The sequence below is a fragment of the Lagopus muta genome, chromosome 1 (genome assembly GCF_023343835.1).
Source record: "Lagopus muta isolate bLagMut1 chromosome 1, bLagMut1 primary, whole genome shotgun sequence".
Classification (NCBI taxonomy): Eukaryota; Metazoa; Chordata; class Aves; order Galliformes; family Phasianidae; genus Lagopus; species Lagopus muta.
The window spans coordinates 138098597-138120815 of NC_064433.1; the positions used below are offsets into that span (position 1 = coordinate 138098597).

Consider the following 22219-nt stretch of genomic DNA (forward strand, 5'->3'; position numbering starts at 1 on the left):
TTCTACTGCTCAGTAATGCCAGTGTCTGCAGGCCGAAGTGACACCGTGTAGGTGCCTGCCCAGCCCCAGGGAACACAGTCTGATCTCCACAGAGGAGCTTTATTCTGGTGGACACCACCTCCACGTTCCAGAGAAGTGCTCTTGGACACTGGCCTCACCAGAGTGCTCCTAAAAGCCTTTCAATGAGCTCACCCTGATGAGACTGTTAATAGCACCCAGCTCCCCAAGCCCATACTCAAGTAAGGATAACACATCCTCCTTCAACGTCTGGGATGGCAGGAAACATCACAAATAGGTTTAGGCTACAGAAACCTTTTTAAGAACAAAGAGGAGGTGCTTGGGATCTCATTTCTGACAAAATCACTCTAGAAGCAGACAGCAAGACAAGGTGGAATGAAGTAAACTTATCTTTGAGCAGAACTGAGCTGATGGCATGGACATTTGCTGATGAACTGCATAACAAGTACCTGACTCTGCCTGCTTATCTGACATAGGTCGTGCCATCAGCATCATATCCTGACAAGGACTGCAGACCTTCCAGCAATTCTTATCTACCGAGCAGCATACTGGCACTGTATTCCAATACACCACCACCACTTCCTGTTATCAAATCTGCCTGGATTTACAAGGTAGCCCTCTGCTTTTATCACAGGAAGACATTTAACCACTTAGAATTGTCACATCCTTCTCATACGCGTCCAGATGCAAGCAGTTCAGGAGCAGCAGAGAAGGATGTGCAGGCACTCACAGGGCTCAGTGTCATTCCTCACCTTGGAGGCAACCCAGACATCAGCTCCTGCTTACAGAATAAATACATGTGTGATAGTGCTGTAAGTCCTAAGCCTTTTTCCTTCATCCTTTGTTTCAGTAGCACAGTCACATGAGACTCCCATGTGCCCCCAGCTGCAGCCCAGCACCACTGGAGCATGCACAATTTATTTCCTCCCGTGAGGAAGGAAGGTATTTAGACAAACAGTTAAGCACTGCCCTTGGTAAAGATGCTTTTCTAAATGTTGGCTTAAGAGCAATCCCACAGGGAATCACAGAACGGCTTGGGTTGGAAGGAACATCAAAGATCACCCACTTCCAATTCCCTGCCCTGGGCATGGCAGCCAACCATTAAATAAGGCACAAGATCAGGCTGCCCAGGGGCTCACCCAACCTGGCCTTGAACACTTACTTCCAGGGACTGTGCTGCCATTGCTTCTCTGGGCAGGGAACATTTCCAGCCACAAGGTGAGAGCTCCAAAACACCCCTGGAAATCCAGGCTGGGAGGAGTGCCATGAACCACACGCACCTTCTTCTTACCTGAGCTGTATCTGCTGCGCAAACAGAACATCCTGAACTGATCTGAGGAGAATTTCTTCAGAAATTCCTAAACCCAACCCACAGAAAGATTATATCATTAGCATCACAGCAACCCGTTTCTCAGTCTGCTATTCAATCCTGTCATACTAGTTTTACAGCACATTTCAGGCAGACAGACTTTACAAAAAGCCCATAATCATACTTGAAGATAGGATTAAAACTTTAAATTAGAGATCAGGTCTAGCGTCTAAACTGAAGTCTACTGCGATGTACATATAACACAGATGAGTATACATAGATAGAAGACATCAATATACATGAAATCCCAAGCACGAATATACGGCATTGATAAATATTTTGTAATTATGATCAACTGTGCATTAAATAAAGACTTCTGCAGAAAACAAACCAAAGCTATCAGACCAAAACCAGGATGTGACCTCGCAGGAAAGGACAGCTACCAAGTTTTGCAAAGCTTATGAAAGACTGGAACAAGAGGGCAACTTTTCTGGAGCATGTGAAAGAAAACAGAGTGAATAAAAATAACTCTTTTTTAATGTACATATATATATTGCTGGAATTTATCTATGCTGGCTGCGAAACCTCATTAATTTCACCCTACTGCTTATCTACTTATTTAAAAATAATTTATTACCCCTACAAAGAGCTATTTAAATGCGTGGAAGGTACACTGATAAGACATTCAATCACTCAGCAGCTCCGCTCTCAGCAAGAAGGTTGGACAAGGTGGACGATTAACTGCCACTGCTTTCCTGATTTTTAATTTGAAAATCAGTGATAGGAAGTTTGTAACACTGAAGCACCACTGCCAATACAAAATCATAGGCTGAAGTCAGTGCAAGTAAGAAAATGTGGAAATGTCATTTGCTTAAAGGTGTAGTTTTTGAAATTTAGCTTCTGCTAGCAGCCCAAACATCAAAAAGCCTGAGCATGGAGGGCAGCACGTCAGCACTGTGCAGTCTCTCAAGTGGAAATAGAAGCAACAGAGGCAATCGGGGCAAGCTAAATCAAGAAACAGATTGCAATAGTAAATGGCTGTTTTTAAAATCAACTCTGTGTAACTTGATGTGCTTGGCACTCTCAGAAGCTTTATCACAGAATTGCTCAGGTTGGAAAAGACCTTAAAGATCACGGAGCCCAAGCACAAGCTAACCATCCTACCCTAACTCTAACAAGCCTCTGCTAAATCATGTCCCTGAGCACCACATCCAATGGTTTTTAAACACATCCAGGGATGGTGACTCCACCACCTCCCTGGGGAGCCAATTCGAGTGCTTAACAACCCTTTCTGCAAAGAAGTTTTTCCTGATATCCAACCTAAACTTACTGGCACAACTTGAGGCCATTTCCCCTCGTCCTGTCACCAGTGAGAAGAGACCAACCCCGCTCTCTCTGTAAGCACCTTTCAGATACTGGAAGAGAGCAATGAGGTCTCCCCTCAGCTCCTTTTCCCCAGACTGAACAGCCCCAGTTCCTTCAGTCTCTCCTCACAAGGCATATTCTCCAAGCCCATCAGCAGCCTTATTGCCCTTCTTTGGACCTGCTCCAGCACTTCAGTCTCCTGAACGCTAATATGTGGAAGGAAAACAATAATTCTAAAGCAAGAAAATAAATTCTAATGAGGAAAACTTTGAATTTGGGAGGGAATTTCTAGAAATCAGTTCTGTATTTCATTAAAAACAGAACACAGAGAAAGTACCATAGATCTCCCAAAGCGGGTGGCTTGGCTGTGCATCACCACTAAGCACTTGATTTTGGAGGTCAGAATTAACAGCCATTAAAGAAAACAAGACTAAAACACGAGAAAGAAACACATAGAAAGGGAGAAGGGGGAAGAAAAATAGCGCAGCTGGACAGAGAGCATCAGCGCGGCAGCAGGAAAGGCGAGCCATGCCTCAGTGCCTGCCAGGAATGTGCTCTGTGCTCCTCTGCCACCCCAACAAAGGAAAAGCCGGCGGCACCATCAGAGGCCGTGAATTGTTCAGAGCACACTCACAAAGTTCCACGCAGGGCCCAATGTCCAGCATGCAGGAAGGCCGCATGGGAAGAAATGTGGTTCGCTGGGCTGCAAGTTACTTGCCGGAGAGGATTAATACTTGCTAACCATGTCTAATTGTGAAATTAAAAGACGAGACCAGCATGGGAAGAGAGCTGATCTTGAATTTTTTGTTGTTAAGCACACTGCTACTATTGCTTCCTGCACAGCACTTTCCTCTATGCAAAGGAACGCCACTGCAAAAATAGAGGGGAACATTTCCATACTTTTTTTTTTCATTGCGCGTGTTGCATTAATGGTCACTTCTCTGTCCTGCCTACACCGTCTGCTGAGACACAGAAACTGCTGTGAAAACTGTGAGCAACAGACAACATTGCTGGGGGAGACAGGGCTTAACTGTATAGACAAGACAAGATGGGGAGAATTAAGAATAAAGCAGCTCACGCCAATTTAAAAGGATTGTAACTAGTTTTCCAAGGGCCAGAGGGCAACATATGTGCTGAAACTGCCTCTAAAGCTTTGTCTCAAGGAAGAAAATTACCTGCTTCTAACAATAGGTGCCAGCTATCACTGGAGCCATGTTGGTGTTACATACAGTGCATCACAGATGTGGTGACACAGAAACCCTGCTCCATGCTGCACCACAAACTTGAGCTCAACCTCTTCATGGACTTTCATGGAAAAAAAGAACCCAGAAGCTGCTGAATCACTGAACTCTCTCTGGTTAAGGGTTCCCTCTCTCTGACACATCAGAAAGGACATTTTCACGTGGCCCGGTGGCAATTAAAGCTCTCCATGCATCAGCAAGAAAGCGACAATAAGAAAAATATAATAAAGGAGACAGGAGACCAGTATTTATGGTCCCACATGTGCTCTCAGCTCAGCCAGATCCAAGTTAGGAACAATCCCTGAGTGAGAGCAGGCTTCCTGCATTCAAATAGGTGCACTAGCCCTAGAAAAAAAAACCACTCTGCTTCACTTTCCCTGCAGTATAAGCACATGCTCACATCTTTTATCAAAATAAGACTGTGGTTAGTATTTAGATATTATGGATACACATTTCTCCAACACACACATATAGATTACCTTGATTGTTATGTAGTTTTTTAACGACTTAGACATTTTTTCTTGACTTCCTTTAACGTGTAAATGCCCTAGAACAAAACAAATGCATCAGGATAAGTTAGTGTGCTTCTGAATGGGCACTGAACAAGACTAATCTCTGCACTGAGACACTGGAGTCACAGGAGGCAGCAGATGCATGCCAACCATCTCAATGCAATGCACTTGTTATTGTTCATAACTGTTGCTAGCAGTCCTGCACATCTCCACACTCTCAGCTCTAGCTGGGTGGAGTATAAAACAGAAGAAAATGTTATTCAATGAAGAACCAGGGTATGAATAGAAACATTAATAAAGAAATAACAAAGTCCTCATTAATTAAATTGATAATAGATTTTTTAAAAATTAAAAACAAAACAAAAAAAAAAAAGAAAAACAAGCAAGGAAGAATCCTTCTTTCTTCACTGAAAAGTACCTCACCCCTGACTTTCCAGAAACATTTTAAGGCTTTCAAAGGTAGCCCAGTGATAGCACAACACCCCAGAGACCCAGACGTTTTTCTAATATGTAATAATTGCTGGTAGCTATCACACTACATTTTTTTTTTATTATTCCTAAATTGTATTACATTGATAGAAAATACCTTGTGCGTACAATTTTCTGCACACTGCCAATTCCAAAACTTAATCTACCAAAATTGTGCAAATAGCTGTTCATCAGAATGGATTAGACAGGATAAGGAAGACACTCAGATCTGCATTTCCTAAAGTTCTGTTTTAAAAGATAGCACAGAGCAAGTTTTTGAAAAGCAAAGGGTAGTTTTTACAAGTTGCTTCTCAGAAGCTGCTTTCTGAAAACACAAGTGTTCCTTCTAATACTTACATCTAAAAATCTGACAGCAGCTTGAAGACGTACAAAAAAAGCCTGTGAGGAATATTGTATTTGGGAAATAAAGTCAAAAATGCTATCTGGGAGTCTGCTCAAAGAGGAGCTAGTGAAGGCTGTGGGGAACATCCAGGCAACACAAGGTGGCCATCCAGATCTTCTACCCTTAAATTGTGTTTCCCTGTTCAGCTCTCAGCTCTGCCCCCACCAAGGACACAGGGCTGTCAGCCACAGCCTCCAAAGTCTGGCATCTCCAGAGCACTCCAGGCAACAAGGAGCACGTCTGCATGGCAACAAGGGCTGCATGCTAATGCTGCTCACCACACCTTCATGTAGGCATGACTCTGACCAGCCCCCATGAAGGCCTTCCATCAGAACCGACTCCTCGTCTGCTGCCTTGGGGAGTTCATCAGATAGAAGAGAAATACACCCTCTGTCAAGGGTAGCAAAAGATCGGGGGATCCATAGATCCAGAACCAGCTACAAGAAAAATGCACAAGTCAATCAAAACCTCATTTCCATCGTGTTTGCCCTGACCGCTACCAGGCGAGGGCGTTTTCATTACACAGACCAATTCAGGGCCCTAAGCAAAAACATGCCGACTGCCAGAAATACTGCACACCTGCAGCTCTAATGACTCCAGTAAAAATCAACAGACACTTTTGTGAAGGGAAAAGGAATAGCTTGGGTGCGATTTTTTTTTCCCTCCTTTTCTAAAGCTGCCTAAATATTGACTGACTTAACTTTTGGCAGCCAAATTTCAAACGACTTGGCCATGATTTCCTAGGAAAGTATCAGTAACATCTGAATTTGAAATAATACTCCTCTTCAAGTGTTTCAGTACTTAAAGAGAATGATTTCATTAAAGAATCACAAAATATAAGGATTTTCATAACTTTGGCTTGGAGCTTTTCCCAGAGTACAAGCAGTCTAAAAATAAAGTCCTCATAAGAAGATTTATCCCCGGTGCAGGGGATTTTCTTCCTCTAATAGGGATTGCTCCTCCAATACTGTGCCTGCTAAAATTCTGAGGTCTGTTACCAGAATAAACTGTTTCTGAAGCTGATTCGTTTGCCTTAAATAATTCATGCTGTCGTCCTCCAGCAAAATTTTTTTGAATTAATGAACGCAATCTGTCAGCTCCTAAAGAACCTCAGCATTCAAACTGCTCTTGCAATCAACGTTTTCTGGTTTTTCTTTTCTGAGAAATCTTCAATCCTCTGCAGTTTGTTTCAAAGAATACTCCCCCTGTAGTGATGAGTCCAAGCTCAACAACTCGGACTGACTGCTTTGTTTAGCAGAAGGCTTCAGCTGGCAGTGCATCTCAGTAGAAGCGCAGAGAAATCCCCAGCACGGCAGGAGTAAAGCACACCCTGGAGGATGCACCAGCCTCTGGACAATTTCTGTTGACTTATAACAGCCTCTGCATTGGGAACTGAAACTAGAATTTAAAATTCATCCCAAACTGTACAAACAGATACATATTTACACACACACACAAAAAAAGCCAGACTAATTCCCAGAGTGTACCATAGGCTGCACAACTTGTGCTCAGACAAGTAACTCAAAAACTTCAACAAGAGATGTTGCACAAAGTATTGTTCAGTAAGAGAAAACATAGACTGCAGTTGATTTTCTATTGCCTTCAGTACTTTGAAAACCATCCAGAACCACTACAACTACAACAGGAAGTATGAACTTCAAGGTTTCTAGCAGAACAACAACAACAGTATGATCATAAAATGATGTAGTTCAGAGCACTCTGCAGCAGAATCTTCACTGAAGGACATCATATGAGGTGGCAGGGAACAGTTTTACACAACACCAAGCAATATCATAATGCCAAAGATTGAGTGAGCAAAAGACAATTTGGCATAATTTAGTCAGGTGTGAGCAGTGAGGTCACTTCTGGGGGAAGATGACAGATATGTAGAGGATACACCAAGACCAAGGTCAAGTTGAGTCAGTCACTCTCTATAGGATAGGCAGAGAGTTGGGCACCAGTGAGGAGGGTTAAGGGACTACGGTGACATGCCTCACTGCCTCTGCTCTTCCACAACACCGAGGGCTGGATGGGGCCCCAGGCAGCCTGGTCTAGTAATAAATGTAGATGGAGGTTGGTGGCCCTCCCTGTGGTGGGGGGGTTGGAGATTCATGATGCTTGAGGTCCTTTCTAACCCGGGCCATTCTGTGATTCTGGGAGGGGTGAGTGACTTGGTCTAGATGTAGCCCATAGGTGTTACATACCTCCTTCTACCTTCCCAGCAGCAACTTCTTCAATCGTGCCCGAGCAGACTCAACCAAAGTGTCTGACTCACTCAGTCCTCAGTATTATTAATTCTGTGTCTTACTCATCACTCAATATAATGCTACTGGAGTATTTAGAGAGGAATATATTTATAAGAGCTTCTCAGGATAATTTACATAGTTACAGATATGTGAATCACATGTTCAAAACTTTCAGTTATTAGTCACTAGAGAATATGTTAGGTTTTCCCCACATTTCAAACCATGCAAAACATCTCAACCGAGATGCTTGTCTGCAGGATCACTGCTGTGAGCTTGGTTGGTTCATTGGTTCGTGCAGCTTTGCATCCACTCTGTTCTCATCCTCCAGTAGTATGATGTCTTTTCCCTATCATGATTAAAGCCTTTTACCATACTTACTATTTAGCTCAGCACTCTACTTAAAACTTCCTTTCACGCCCACAAGCAACTGGTACTGAGACAGATTGGAGAACTGGAGTGGTTTATTCCAGTTTCAAAGCTTTTAAAATATTATGATCAGTTACCTATCTATCTGGCGCCGTCATTCATCTGTCTCCAGATACTGAAGGTTCTATCTCTAAGACAGCAGGAATTTCTACTTTCAGAAGAACATACAGAAAAGCTCAATTATTTCCACTCCCTTTCTGCAGGACTGTTATAACCAAAATAAAATTTGAAAAGAGACTCTACCATAAGCATAAAAATTTTGGAGAAATTCAAATGAAAGAGACTTTGCAGGAAGAACTCTTCTTTCCACACTTTTCATTGGGAGGAAACACTGTATGTGGGTAATGCACACACTGTTATTACTTGGAGACTGATTCGGATGGTATGTCACTATTTCACTGTAACCATTTCATAAATAAAGGCATTCACTGTACAATTTCAAGATTCACTCTCATTTATGCTTCTTTGTTTAGTGAGGACAGAACCCGGCTGCTGTAGTACAGCATCTATTTGTAAAGTTTCCCTCACATTTCATGCCACAGAAATGGCAAAACTACAAAAATAAAGTAAAATTCCCTAGAGCTCTACATGCCTCATGTACATATCATCAGGTGATGAATACTTTACTTACCAGAATGCAAAAAATAATTCCCCCACTGCTCACACTGATGATACACCTCGCACTGCGCAATTTCATTTTCATGATGAGGAAATGCGAGATCTATGCCACCGGTATGGATGTCCAGCTGCTTTCCAAACACTGCACTGTAACAATATTTTCCTGATCGGTAAGTAGAACACTACAAAAACTTGTGGTAAAAAAGAAAAAAAAAAAGATGAAGCAATATAAATATGTTATTTAATGACTGCAATGTAATGTCAAGAAAGAACTTTTCAGATCTTGGATCAGATCTTGGATATCAAAATTGCAGCAGAACTATGTGTATGAGCAGGACCATATCTGCCCACAATGAGTTTTCCTCGGCAGGAATGATTATTTTTTCTAATTTAGATTAAAGATTGACAAGCAGGACATCTCTTTTCCTTGTCCTGCTACGGTATCAGACAGCTGCCTTCATCTGCAGGCAAAACAACTTCAGTGACAACTGCTTCCTCAGATTTGGTATTACCATTCTTGTTATTACCATTTTGTACCTGTCAGGCCACCCAGAGCAGGATGCCCAGGGCCACGGCCAGGTAGCTGCTAGAGACCCTCAGAGAGCAGACACCACAGCCTCTGTGCAGCCTCTGCAGCACTCCATCATCTGCACAGTGCAGAAGTACCCCTGGTGTTCAGAGCGAGCTTCTACATTCCAGTTTGTGTCCACAGCCTCTTGTCCTGGCATTGGGTCTCACTGAAAGGAGCCTGGCTATGTTCTCTGTGCACTGTTCTTTCAGGGATTTATAGACATAAATCTGTACAATTTGATACACTTTTAAACCACCTCAGTTGGGGCAGAAGAAGGTAAGAAAATCAGAAGAGGAAGACAGTGTTCCTGTAGCCATTTTGAAAGCCCGTGCCTCTCTGCTTCTTTCTGCCTGCTTGAAAATCAGATTAAGCACGGACTTCTGGAGACCTCATCTTGCCTGTGGAAGCACAGCGCATCCCATTGTCAGTGAAGCTCCAAAAAGGAGACCAGATCAAAGTCACATCAGATGGTTCCCTTCTGCAGGACTACACCAGTGACCATTGCTCCTCTGTCACCTTCCTACACATGCACATCAAAGATATTTCAAAATTAATTCACCTAGCTCCAAGTGCTTGGAGATCTTCGGCAAAAACAGACAAGTAGTTATTGCTTAAAATTAGAACCTGACAGCCGACTGTGACAGCAAAACACTTTACATAACTTAAAAGTCTAAGTTTCCCATTTTCCACAGTCCCAGATTACTACACTTACACTCTCTGCATGACTCTACATCTATTTCCACGGCGAGAGCCGCATCCAGACACAGCAAAGGTAAGTTTTTACAGAAGGAGACAGATACTTTAAGTAGCATCACAATAGCAGATATGCAATTTTGTAAAGGGTTGTTATTTCTTATTTCGAGTGCACTTGTGTCACAGGCTGCACTTTAAATGCAGCACACTTCTGTGTACTTCAGTTGCTTTAAGCGCTGTTCCATAGTGCAGAAATTGTTTAGTGACATAAAATCTCTTTTTCTAAATGCTTTTCACTATCAAGCAGTAATTACTAACAACCTTAGGTATACCAGCACAGCCTGTGGAAGAGAAAACTAAAGCAGCTGTTCCACATGCTTTCAGCTTAGGTTCCAAACATTCAAGAGAAACCAGCTCAGGTCTCAATAATTTCTTATTAGCTTCCAAAGAAGACTTGAGAGTAATGAAAACTAAGTACCATCATCAATCTTTCAAGATGAAAAGAGTTAAAGAGTCTTTTCTAAACACAAATTAATCGGTCATAAATTAGATCTGCACTAAACAAAGTACTACTATCCTGTGGAGTAAATAAAACAAAATTCCAAATTAAGAGCAAATTAATTTAAACCAGCTTTAAACAAACTGCTACCATGCACAATTTGCATCATGCTCACAGAATATACTGCCACAAAGAAAACAGAATATGTAAAACTGCAGCTGACTTTTAAAGAAAGCTGTGTAATGAGAGATGTAATTAGCACACACATCCACAACTGCTGCTAAGACGAGGCCAGCAAAATCTTCTATGTTCAGTGGAGCTGGGATGGAATTCCAGGCCCTGTCCTCCTCATACTGCACCATAGACTTGACCAGGTTCACTATGGATTGCAAAAAGTGCAAGACAGATGAAAGACACACTGTAACTTTTATGAAAATGCTGGTTACTCAGTTGAAGCTAAAAGACTCCCTAATCAATTATGTGATCCTGCGTGGCTTATTTTAAATGCTCACTTTTCTCTCAAAAGAGAAAAGTGACAAAATAAAACCAGATGCTGCTCCATCAAGGCAGAGGAGGAAGATTTGTGCCACACTCAAAATCCCCAAACTGGAGCAAATAGATTAAAACTGGTTCTTTCTACTGATGAGAAGAAAAAAGCAGCACTGCTGCTACCATTGCACTGTAACTGAAAACAAGAAACGACAATGGATTTTAAATACAAGAAATCTGACCTTGATATCGTGGAGCATTCAATGTGCCACCCAGGTCTTCCCTTTCCCCAAGGAGAACTCCAGGATAACTCTTGAGGTTTGGCAGCTTTCCACAGGGCAAAATCTCTACCGTGCCGCTTATCTGTATCAACTGCCACAGAAAAGAGAGTGGTTAATGGGACATGCCTCAGAAAGACACAGTGAACAAATGAAAGAAAGTAGAATTGCATGCTTAGTGAACTACTCAGATTTTATTCTCTTTGCCCAACTTTTCCTCCATCTTTTTTCTTTTCCTGATTATACTGGGTTTCCAGTCTTCTCATCCTGTTTAAAAAAAATTATATATTATGTTGAATCTGATTTCTGCAGGCTAAGAAGATGGATAAGCATCTGGATGTAAGAGTCTTTAATACATCCAATCCTTCCAATCCTTTTGGCCTTCTCCAGTCTTGTATCACCCATTTGCTTACTTATCAACCAGTTTCCTAGGACAAACAGGTTACACTGCAGCAGCAGAATTAAAAAAAATCCTTCAATACTCAACATTGTTCATCAGTTTTATCAGCAGATAGAAGTTAGATTTACTTCTTTCCTCTGCTTCTACCAGAACACTAACAAAAACACTGTGCATGACATGGTCTAATCTCATCCCTGCATCATTCCAGCACCAATATATTTTTGGAGCTCAGATGGTCACTTTTCTCAATCTATTCTAATTGCACTTTATTGATATTACATAGAATCAGTTTTAATTCAGAATGTCATGCAATATTAAGTAAAGCACTTTACAAAAATCCATTACACCTGCTTTATCATTCAAAATTGATAAGAAATAAAGGATAGAAACACAGCCCAAGTTTTATCTAGTGAATCTTCACCTTGGCTCTTTCACTATCTTGCCAAGCCCTGGCTGATTTGTGCCTGTTGACTCCGTGTCTCTCTTGATTTTTCTCAGTATATTTCTACAAAAAAAAAAAAATCACTCTTTGTCTACTCGGTTATAAACTCAATAACAGACACAGAATCTTCAGAGACTGGAGTAAATTTAGTAGCAAGTGAATTGAAGGGAAATAAGGTAAAACGTGAGCGGTTGAGGCTCAGGGGCACCTCTGGAGAATGTCTTGTGCAACCACCTGCTCAGTGCAGGAGGCTCAGGGTCACATCCTGTGGAACTGTGAGCACCCTCAAGGGAAGAAACTCCACAACCTACTGCTAGTATCTTCTGCCCAACTACACTCTTGTTAATACTGTATGCAGAAACCCTGTGAAGGCAGCAGGTTTAACAGCGCAGTGAAACACAGCACATCCCTAGCCATACTCACTGGGGACCCCTATGCTACTAGGTGCCTGCAGCTAGTCAGGGAGATGTTTTCAGCTTGTCAGGAACTGCTCTATAACACAATCCCTTTGTGTGCTTTAATGATACAACTCCAAAGCAAAGCTGTAAAAAAGCTTCCGGCTGCAGCTCACTTGAATATCACCTCCTGGGCATTCTCAGGAATTGCAAACAGAACATTTTCAATGAAGACACAGTGAACTTCAGCACACAAAGCATGCAGAAGATCTGTCTTAAACTCTCCTACACAGAGACTTGACCATAGCTGATTTACAGAAACTACAGAGAGGATCAGCAATCCTGCTCAGCAAAACTGCAGCGAAGATAGAATACAACCAAGGGTACAGGTGTATGTTACCACAGCCCACCAAGAGAGCTCATACAATCACTCTGCTTGACAGTAGTGGTAAGCAATAAAAGATGTGAATGCATCTGGTTAGTGCACACCAGTAGGGTGCAACTGCACCACTATAACAAGGCAGGTGATGTTTCTCCCTGCCAATCCTCACTGCTGCCTAGTGTGTGGGCTGAGAGCATCACCTCACTACTCAGTCTGTGTGTATTGCTCCAAGGATTTAAATAAAATTGAGAACCACAATTGTTTTAAGGTACTGGAACAAAAGTGGAGAGAAAAACAAGCATAAAAAGACACCACTAAGCTTCCTCTTGCACTGGCAACACCTCAGTAAGTAACTACTAAAACAATGATGTTCTGATTAACTGAAAAAGCTGTCTATATACAAGTTAAAAAACCACTTCAGACTGTTGAATGAAGGTTTATATATCAATACATCATGAGTTCAGACAAAGCATTAACACAAATTGCTACCAAGAACTTACCTGCTTCACTTTGTGTATCAGCAGAAAGAGCAGTTAATACTCCATACCTTTCTCCCCAAGACTTGACATCAAAATAAACATTGCCTAATAGAAAAGAAATATTTAGCTTCACAGTAAAGATGGGGAACGTTCACTGTTGATACAATGCAGACAAAAGCAGAATAAAACACCCTTGTACTTCCATTTGAAATTCAGAAATGCTACAGCAGTAGCAGCCCACATTTCTTTATTATTAGCTTTCCAGTAACCTAATTTACTCATTTTGCACTGAAGATAACGTTGTTTTCTGGAGATCCCCCTGGGTTCTTCCCAGGACAAGTGATCCATCCCACGACTGAAGCATTACCTATACTGTTCCTGTTACAATACACTTAACACTCTTCTACAAGCATCAGCTCTACTAAAAATTTCCCACACGCTGTTTGCAGGTATGACTTCTACAGTACATAGGAGATGTCCAACTCCTGCTCAGAGCTAACAGAGCTAACCCCCAGCTCCCTCAAAAACCTAGGCCAGGACTTCCCCACAGGAGCTGAAACAGCAGCTTATTACAATAAACATTTATGTTCAGTATTGAATTACTTCTTGTTCAGATATTGACTCAAGAGTTGTTCTGCACAGTTGCATCGTAACAGGCAAGTTGCTCACACCATGATAATCAACATAAGGAAAATCTGGTACAGCATATCTCATCTGACCCCAAAACAGGATCCCTTTGAGTGCTTGCTTTCCATGCATGCGAGCTGCCTTGCTACAAATCTTACCTTGTGAAGTTGCATAAGCCTGTCCGTTAGCAATTATTGTCTTTATGAAGGAAATTATCTGAGGAATGTTTTCAGTCACTCTCATATATACTGTCGGAGGAAGGACCTTAAGTAAAGAAATTGTAACAGTTCATCAACCCACACGTAATGCACTGCTGACAAGCCACTCCAAATTAAGAAACTGACTTTAAAGAACATCTGTTCTAATCTTTATCTTAGCAAAACAAACAAACAAACAAACAAACCCTATGAATATCATAAGAAGGTCACAAGCAGTACTTAAGATGTAGATAATATTAAAATGAAATTGAGGAAGAGACAGATATAGTAAATAAATAAATCTGCTAGCTTTCACCAGAGGCTTACTCCCTGCTTCTGGACAAGAAGCAAAGTCATCTGCAATCAAAGAATGAATATTAGATGCTTTATATACTTCAGGTCTGGATATTCCTGCATGACAGTAAACACATATTATCTATAAATCAAGACCTTATTACACAGAGTGGAAGGTCTGTGTTCCTTTACAAATTTAACTTGTTTATTCCCCCTCTCTGAATACCCAAGTTTTGCTTCCTTTCCCATTCTTAACACAAAAGATGTGCAATACAAAGCCTTTGTCCTCTCAGAAGAATGAAAAAGTAAAACACTACCCAGTCACTGAACAACACTTCATAAGACAAGCAACCAATTGCTTTTTTTCCCCTCAGATCAAACTGTCAAATTCAGATTCCTGACCAAAATAAGTGCTTGGAAAGATTCTAAAATGCAGCAGCTCACGTATCTGTACCTTTAATGATGCCATATCTTGTTTAAAGTCTTCTTCATACATACGAGCAAGAGCTACTGGCGATATATTCATCTGAAAAAAAAGATTAGTAAATCAAAATAACAACATAAAGTACCACAATCTTTTATCAGACAGTTAACAGCTAATTGGCAGAGCCCCCAAGGTAACGAGGCAGAGAGGCTTATTAATCTAACTAACATTCATGAGGAGGCGATGCCAGCTTTTATAACTTAAGAGCAGTGTTTCATCTAGACTTCCAAACTGCCAAAATATTACAATGTCTTTTAAGAGAAAGCAACCAAATATTAAAATAATGAATTCTTTCCCTCCTCTTAAGAGGGACATATTCCATTTCCAGTGACAAGATATACTACAGCACATGGATATAAAATGCATTCCACCTATTGTCAAGGGACACCGATACCACCAACATGTCAGAAAGACAGACCAGAGACTTGTAGGATGAGTCAAGATATTAATTTGCAGCAATTAAGAAAAATAAAATATTCCTGCTGATCATTACTCACATATTTCAGTACAATCAGGAAAATTAACTGAGAGCCAGTTCCATATTTTTCCAGTTACTTCTCAAACACCTCCACATTGCTCATTCACGGACTGACTGACAGAAACAGGAGTGCTCACAGAAATGCAATCCAAAAGGAAAGGGGCAATTTAAACATGACAAGACACTTGTCTCAAACGTTCAGAATAGGCCAGGACTTGAAAGACACGTGATGGCAAATCCCGTCCCAGCAAACAAAAGCATGATATGATAGCATATATGCTCTCATGAGACCCCACCTGGAGTACTGCGTCCAGTTCTGGAACCCCCAATGCAAGAAAGTAAGGGAGCTGTTGGAGCAGGTCCAGAGGAGAGCCATGAAGATGATCAGAGGGCTGGAGCACCTCAGCTACAAGGACAGGCCAAGAGAGCTGGGGCTCTTCAGCCTGGAGATGAGAAGGCTCTGGGGGGACCTCACAGCAGGTTTCCAGTACCTGAAGGGGCCTACAGGAATGCTGGGGAGGGACTTTTTGTAAGTAAAAAAAAACAGAGGAAATGGTTTTAAACTGGAAGAGGGTGGATTTAGAGTAGATATTAGGAACAAATTCTTTACTGGGCAGGTGGTGAGACACTGCGACAGCAAGGCTGTGGATTTGCCTTCCCTGGAAGCATTCAAGGCCAGGCTGGATGGGGCTTTGAGCGACCTGTTCTAGTAGGAGGTGTCCCTGCCTATAGCAGGGAGTTGGAGCTACATGATTTTAAAGGTCCCTTCCAATCCAAACCATTCTGATTCTATATGAGAGCATCTCAAATCCAAGCTTTTACATCTTCTCTGAGTAAAACCTACCAAGGAGGAGCCAACAGACTGCCACTCTCTCCAGCTTACACATAATCAAATCATTAACACAAGAAATCCAAATTTTTTACTAGAGGATCTTTAAGGGGTGGGTATCATATCTGAACAAGCTGGTGGGAGTTCTGATAAAAGACAGATATGATGCTCATCCAGCAATGGAAGGAGGAAGATGCTTCAGCACTGAGGTAAAGCCATGCTTCCGCCTGCAGACCAGACAGAGAACTCTTCCTGTGATGTGGTTCATCTCAACAAGCAACTCAGATGCTTCTTTGATCAACAGAAAGACATTCACTGGGAGACAAGGAAATCCCTCCCATCCAAATGGGCACCCAATTTATCTCTTCCTCAAAAGACCACGGAGGGAACGGAGCGCTCTCCTCACAGAGCAGATGCCAACTTTCAGATTCAGTATAGATGAGTCCCACCAGAGGATGGACAACACAGTCAGATACATTGATTCTGGTGTCGTAATGTTTCAGATACAGAGGTCCCAAACAAAATGTGCACAAAAGGGCAAGTATTTCAAAAAGAAAAAATATCCACATAGAAGATTTCCTCATAGAGCCAAAGAATGGAATAACTGAACATACTACCTTCAAAATAAAATCCCATAGGGTTCTGACAAAGAAAAAAATGTCAAATACATGCATATAGATTTTAAAAGGATGTGGCTTTCTGTTGTTGTTAGAAAGTACTGGTCTTAAAAATAAAACCTGTAAATGAAGTTTCTAAGGGAACAAATATATTTCTTAAAAGAGAGCAGTGCTAGCATTCTTTTCAATGCAGTACTGCAAGAGTAATCATTTATGTAAGGAATAAATAAAGTGATACCTGTCAAATTATCTGGCTCAAGCATAAGACTTGCAACTGTAATTACAGTTCATTTCATTCACAATCCAGATTTCAAAAACCAATATAATGTTTATTTAAAAGAAGTTTATAAAGCAGAACACATTTGTGGCATTTTACAGTCCAAAAAACATTAAAAAAAGAAATTGGAATAGTCATTCACAAGCTCAGCTGTTACAAAAGATCTGATTAAAAACCAACTAGGGGCTACTTACAGCCATAAAGCCTTTAATTAGGCCAATAACTCTAAGAATTCAGTGAAAAGTTGGATTGTGTTGATGTATTTTTTTAATTCACAATTTTTGTATCGATCTTGCCACTCAGCCCCAGTCTTGTCAAGACTTACCCAAAGAAGGTGCTGACTTTGTAGCTAGATGGTGCTCGGCACCTTTTAGGAACTGCTCTCAACCTTGTGTATCATCACTTACATGCTGTCTTTAACAATCAGTGACACAGAAAACAGAACTCAGCTGGCTGAAAGTTTCAGTTCATTTCAATTCTAGTAAAGGGACATCATGGCTTTTTATTTTCCACTGCCTTCCAGACAAGGCATGAGGCTGTGAGGCCCCCTGCCTCAGGTGCAGATAGAGGGCTAGAAATCCCAACATTTCTTATCTAAATTAAAATATATATATAGAACTAAAACAACAAGCAAACAAATGTAGAACATTTCCCTGTGTAACTCTAGCAGTAGGACGTATCAAACGTTTGGGTCTAAAGCTGTAGCTTTATATACCTACCTCATTGGCTCTTTTTATGATCTTGTCATCTATGTCTGTAATCCCCATCACCATGATAACTTCAGTTTCAAAAAAACGAGTCAGTATCCTTCGGATTATATCAAACCTAACATAGGAGCTGGAAAAGAGAAAGAGGAGCTTTTGGAGATGCAGTAAATATGAATAAAACTCTGGAAAAAAATGACAGCTGTACAGATACCCCAAATACCCAAATACTTGCAAAAGAAGGTCTCAAGTACATAAAATGCTTTTCCAAAATTAGTTCCAATCTGCACAGAAGTCAAGTAAATTTCAGTTGAACTGCTCTACCCTCTTCTGGCATTAGTGACACATTACAGCAAATTTTCCCCATTCTCTTGCATCTTTTTATGATAACAACAGGGTACTTTTGAAACTGCCTCTTAAGCAGAAGACTCTTCCAAAGAACACAACATGACATATAAGCTGATCCTAAAAAGAAAACCACCCTAGTCTGTATGCTACCAGGTTCTCAAAGCCCGCAGCCCACAACATGGAGAAACAAACCAACTCACTCCAACATTGCTCACAGATGAGTGGTAGCTACAGATACAAGCACAGCTATAGTTCATTAACACATCACCACAGATCTTTTCTGACAGCAAAGAAGAGTTGCTCTGGGAGGTTATTTTATTTAGACTCAAGAATAAATTTTCAGCACCATTCAGGCTCTACATGACAACAATGAATATTCAGTGTGGACAGACAGACCCACATACAAGTGGTGCCTTCTGTTGTCATGGGCTCTGCATTCTGAATTCTCAAAACACGCTTCAATTGGGCAAAGCCCAGCTTCTGTGAGAAATAAGAAAAGGTGACTGCAGGCTCTCAGTCCATTCTGCGAGACCAGGAGAAATCTCAGCCTCCTCTGGTTTTGAAGAAACCCAAGTGCACTGCACCTGCAGGATGGAGTAAAGGAAACCTCAAGACCTGCAGCTCTCCATGGCACCCACTGCCCTGGCTGGGATGCACCCCCAGCATCTGTCAAAGCAAATATGTGTAGGAAAACACCATCAGTGGATCTGTACCCTTTTCCTCAGCTGCAGATATCAGTTAGCATTAAGAGACACGGACCTGCTGGAGTAGGTCCAGAGGAGGACAAAAAATACGATCAGAGGGCTGCACCACCTCTCCTATAAAGAGAGGTTGAGGGAGCTAGGGTTGGTCAGCCTGAAGAAGACTTCAGGGAGACTTCACTGCAGCCTTCCAGAAAAAGCCTACAGGAAAGATGGCGAGGGAGCATCAGGGAGTGTAAAGATAGGACAAGGAGCTTTAAACTAACAGACAGTAGGTTTAGATTAGATACAAGGAAGAAACCCTCCAAGACTAGGGTTATGAGGCACCAGAACAGGCTATGTAGAGAAGCTGTGGATGCCCCATCCCCAGAGGTGTTCAAACCATAGAACTGGATGGAGAGGTGTCCCTGCTCATGGGGGTTGGAACGGGATGGTCTTCTAAGGTTCCTTCCAAGCCAAACAATTCTGTGATGATTTCAGCATGTGCAGTATCTTAATGAAGAAAAATACATTTCTGATGTTGTTTGCACTGTGTCCATATTAGAAAAAGGCCTCTTGGAATGTGCCACATGCTACCAGGGAGACAGCTGGTATTAATGAATACCAGCTCACCGGGAGCAATATTCATCTCATGTCATGACACTATTCCAGAAGAATATTAAATTATTCTTTGGATCTCTTTCAAAGGGACAATAGCAGAATCAAAAAGCTTAAAATCAGATTTAACAGTGCTGCAGATTTAATTTCCAGAGCACATACAATCTCTGGGCTGTTCTCTCCCCTCTGATCTTCTAACTTAATCGATGGAAGAAGCCCTGCAATAGCCCAAGTAAATCTCAGAAAGCAGGCTCCTTACAACTTCAGCATCAAACTGCAAAGAAGAAAGCAGTTCAAAAGAAGTAGGTGCTCCAGCAGCCCAGAAAGCTAACTACACCGTGGGCTGTATCAGAAGAAGCATGGTGAGTAGGTCGAGGGAGGTAATCCTGCATCTCTACTCTGCACCGGTGAGACCTCGCGTGGAATACGGTACTCAGATGTGGAGTTCAATACAGGACAGACGTGGACCCTTTGGAGTGTGTGCAGAGGAAGGCCACAAAAATGATCCAAGGGATAGAACACCTTCCCTATGAGGACAGGCTGAGAGAGCTGGGGAAGAAAAGGCTCTGGGAAGATGTAGTGGCAGACTTTCAGTATCTAAAGGGAGGCTAAAAGAAAGTTAGAGCCAGACTCTTTAGTGGGGTCTGTTATGACAGGACATAGGGAAACAGTTTCAGAATAAAAGAGGGCAGATAAGGAAGAAGTTTTTTCACAGTAAGGGTGGCGAGGCATTGGCACAGGTTGCCCAGAAATGTAGTGGATACTCCATCTCTGAAGACACTCTAGGCCAGGCCAAAGGGAGCTCTGAGCACCTTGATCAATTGGACTAGATGACCTTACAAGTCCCTTTCAATTCCCTATGATTTTTTGGGGGGGTGCCACACCAGGAAGAATAGCATGCAGGATTTATCATAGAATCATACAATGGCAATGGTTGGAAGGCACCTCAAGGATTATCGAGTTCCAACCCCCCTGCCACAGGCAGGGCTGCCAGCCACTCAACCAAGTACTAGATCAGATGGCCCATGGCTCCTCCACCCAACCTGGCCTTAAACACTTCCAGGGATGGGGCACCCACAGTCTCTCTGGAAAACCTGTTCTAGCACCTCACCACTCTCTCAGTAAAGAACTACCTCCTGACATCTAATCTAAACCTCCCTTTAGTTTAAAAACCATGTTTACATAACATTATGTAAATGTTTAAAAGCCATTCCCCCCACACTTGCTGATGGTGAACTTGATCCCATCATCTATGTTACTGATAAAGATGTTAAGCAGTACCAGACCCAGGACAGACCCCTGGGGAACAATGTTTGTTACCAGCCCCAACCCAGAAATAGAGCCAATGACCACAATCCCCTGGCTGTGATCTTCCAACCAATTCCTTATTCATCAAGTAGTTCGCTCTTCAAATCAATTTCTGTCCAATTTAGAAATAAGATGTGGAGGGGACCTTGTCAAAGGCCTTGCAGAAGTCCAGATGACTTCATGCCTTCACTTTTAGAATTCTTGTGATGAGATCAGATGCTGCAAAGGTGCAGCACAATGAGGGACTTCTGTAGGAAGGACACCACAGCAAGAGCTATCGCTCCACTTGACTTCATATTTATTCCCAGTATGCTTCCTGGCCTGTAGACTCTCAGCAGCAGCATTCCTCTCAGCTGTGCCAACCAATGCAATATCCTTACAGCTCTACAGGTGGTTCTAGCAATTGGTAAAAAAAAAAAAAAAAAAAAATTAAAAATACAATATAGAATCATAGAATATTCTGAGTTGTAAGGAACCCACAAGGATCATCAAGTCTGGCTTCACATAGGACCACTCAACAATCAGACCACATGGCTGAGAGCAGTGTCCAAACACTCCTTGAACTCCGGCAGTTTGGAGTCGTGCCCACTGCCCTGGGCAGCCTGGTTCCATGCCCACAACCTCTGGTGAAGAATGCTTTCCTAATCCCCAGCTGCCCCTCCCCTGACAGCTCCATGCTGTTCCCTTATGCCCTGTCACTGTCACAGAGAGCAAAGCTGCCCCTCTGATAATAACAATAGCAGCAATAATAATAGTAATAATAATAAAGTATGTTCTGCCATCTAGAACAAAGCAGCTGAGCAACAAAATGCCAAAACTGACATATGCATGACTGCAGACACTGGAAGGAATGGTTAATGCCTCTCTCATTGAAGAGTTCACCTGATCAAAAAGGAGGATGATCTTCAGTGCAGGCACCTCACTCTACCATAGGAAACAACCCACGAAGGCACTAAAGAGGCAGCAACAGAATGGTAATGCTGCTGCTTATCTGCATGACACACTGCTTTGGGTGTGACATTCAGCCCCACCTGTTCTTTCATACAACAGTAACTGAAGCTTGGAAGTGGTAGTTTGGGCACAGGATATAAAGATATGGGTAGGGTTTCCCTTCAATCACAATAAGATGGAGAACCGCTGACCAAAACCGGCACTCAAGAGATGCAGAATGATGTGAGACCAAAACGTGTGGTTCTCTGCCCTGCTAAATGAATTGGCTCCCCAGGGAGGTGGTTGAGTCACCATCCCTGGGTGTGTTTAAAAACCGTTTGGATGTGGTGCTCAGGGACATGATTTAGCAGAGGGTTGTTAGAGTTAGGGTAGGATGGTTAGGTTGAGGTTGGTCTTGATCTTTAAGGTCTTTTCCAACCTGAGTGATTCTATGATTCTTAGCTGCTCCACCATCCTGCTGTGCAAGCTCTCCTTCCTCAAAACGAAGTTTCATCAGTGATAATCCGTTAAAGGAGCATCACACGCACCTGAGCAGTACTAGCAGAAGAGAGTAAGACGAAGATGAAAGAACTA

At 42.1% G+C, this 22219-nt stretch overlaps 1 protein-coding gene across 6 annotated transcripts in view; it reads right to left on the bottom strand.

The window, feature by feature from the left end:
• The window catches only part of CARS2 (cysteinyl-tRNA synthetase 2, mitochondrial), a 37816-nt gene that overhangs the window by 10297 nt on the left and 5300 nt on the right, over window positions 1–22219 (bottom strand). For 5 of the 6 annotated variants that reach the window (XM_048959233.1, XM_048959250.1, XM_048959223.1 and 2 more), the window contains 8 exons: window positions 17757–17874; window positions 14807–14878; window positions 14020–14125; window positions 13256–13339; window positions 11101–11230; window positions 8620–8753; window positions 4413–4480; window positions 1310–1376 (listed from right to left, as the gene is read on the bottom strand). In XM_048959233.1, coding sequence (XP_048815190.1) covers window positions 1310–1376; window positions 4413–4480; window positions 8620–8753; window positions 11101–11230; window positions 13256–13339; window positions 14020–14125; window positions 14807–14878; window positions 17757–17874 — 779 coding nt within the window. The remainder of the gene's footprint in view (window positions 1–1309; window positions 1377–4412; window positions 4481–8619; window positions 8754–11100; window positions 11231–13255; window positions 13340–14019; window positions 14126–14806; window positions 14879–17756; window positions 17875–22219) is intronic. The other variant, XM_048959243.1, reaches the window with a different exon arrangement.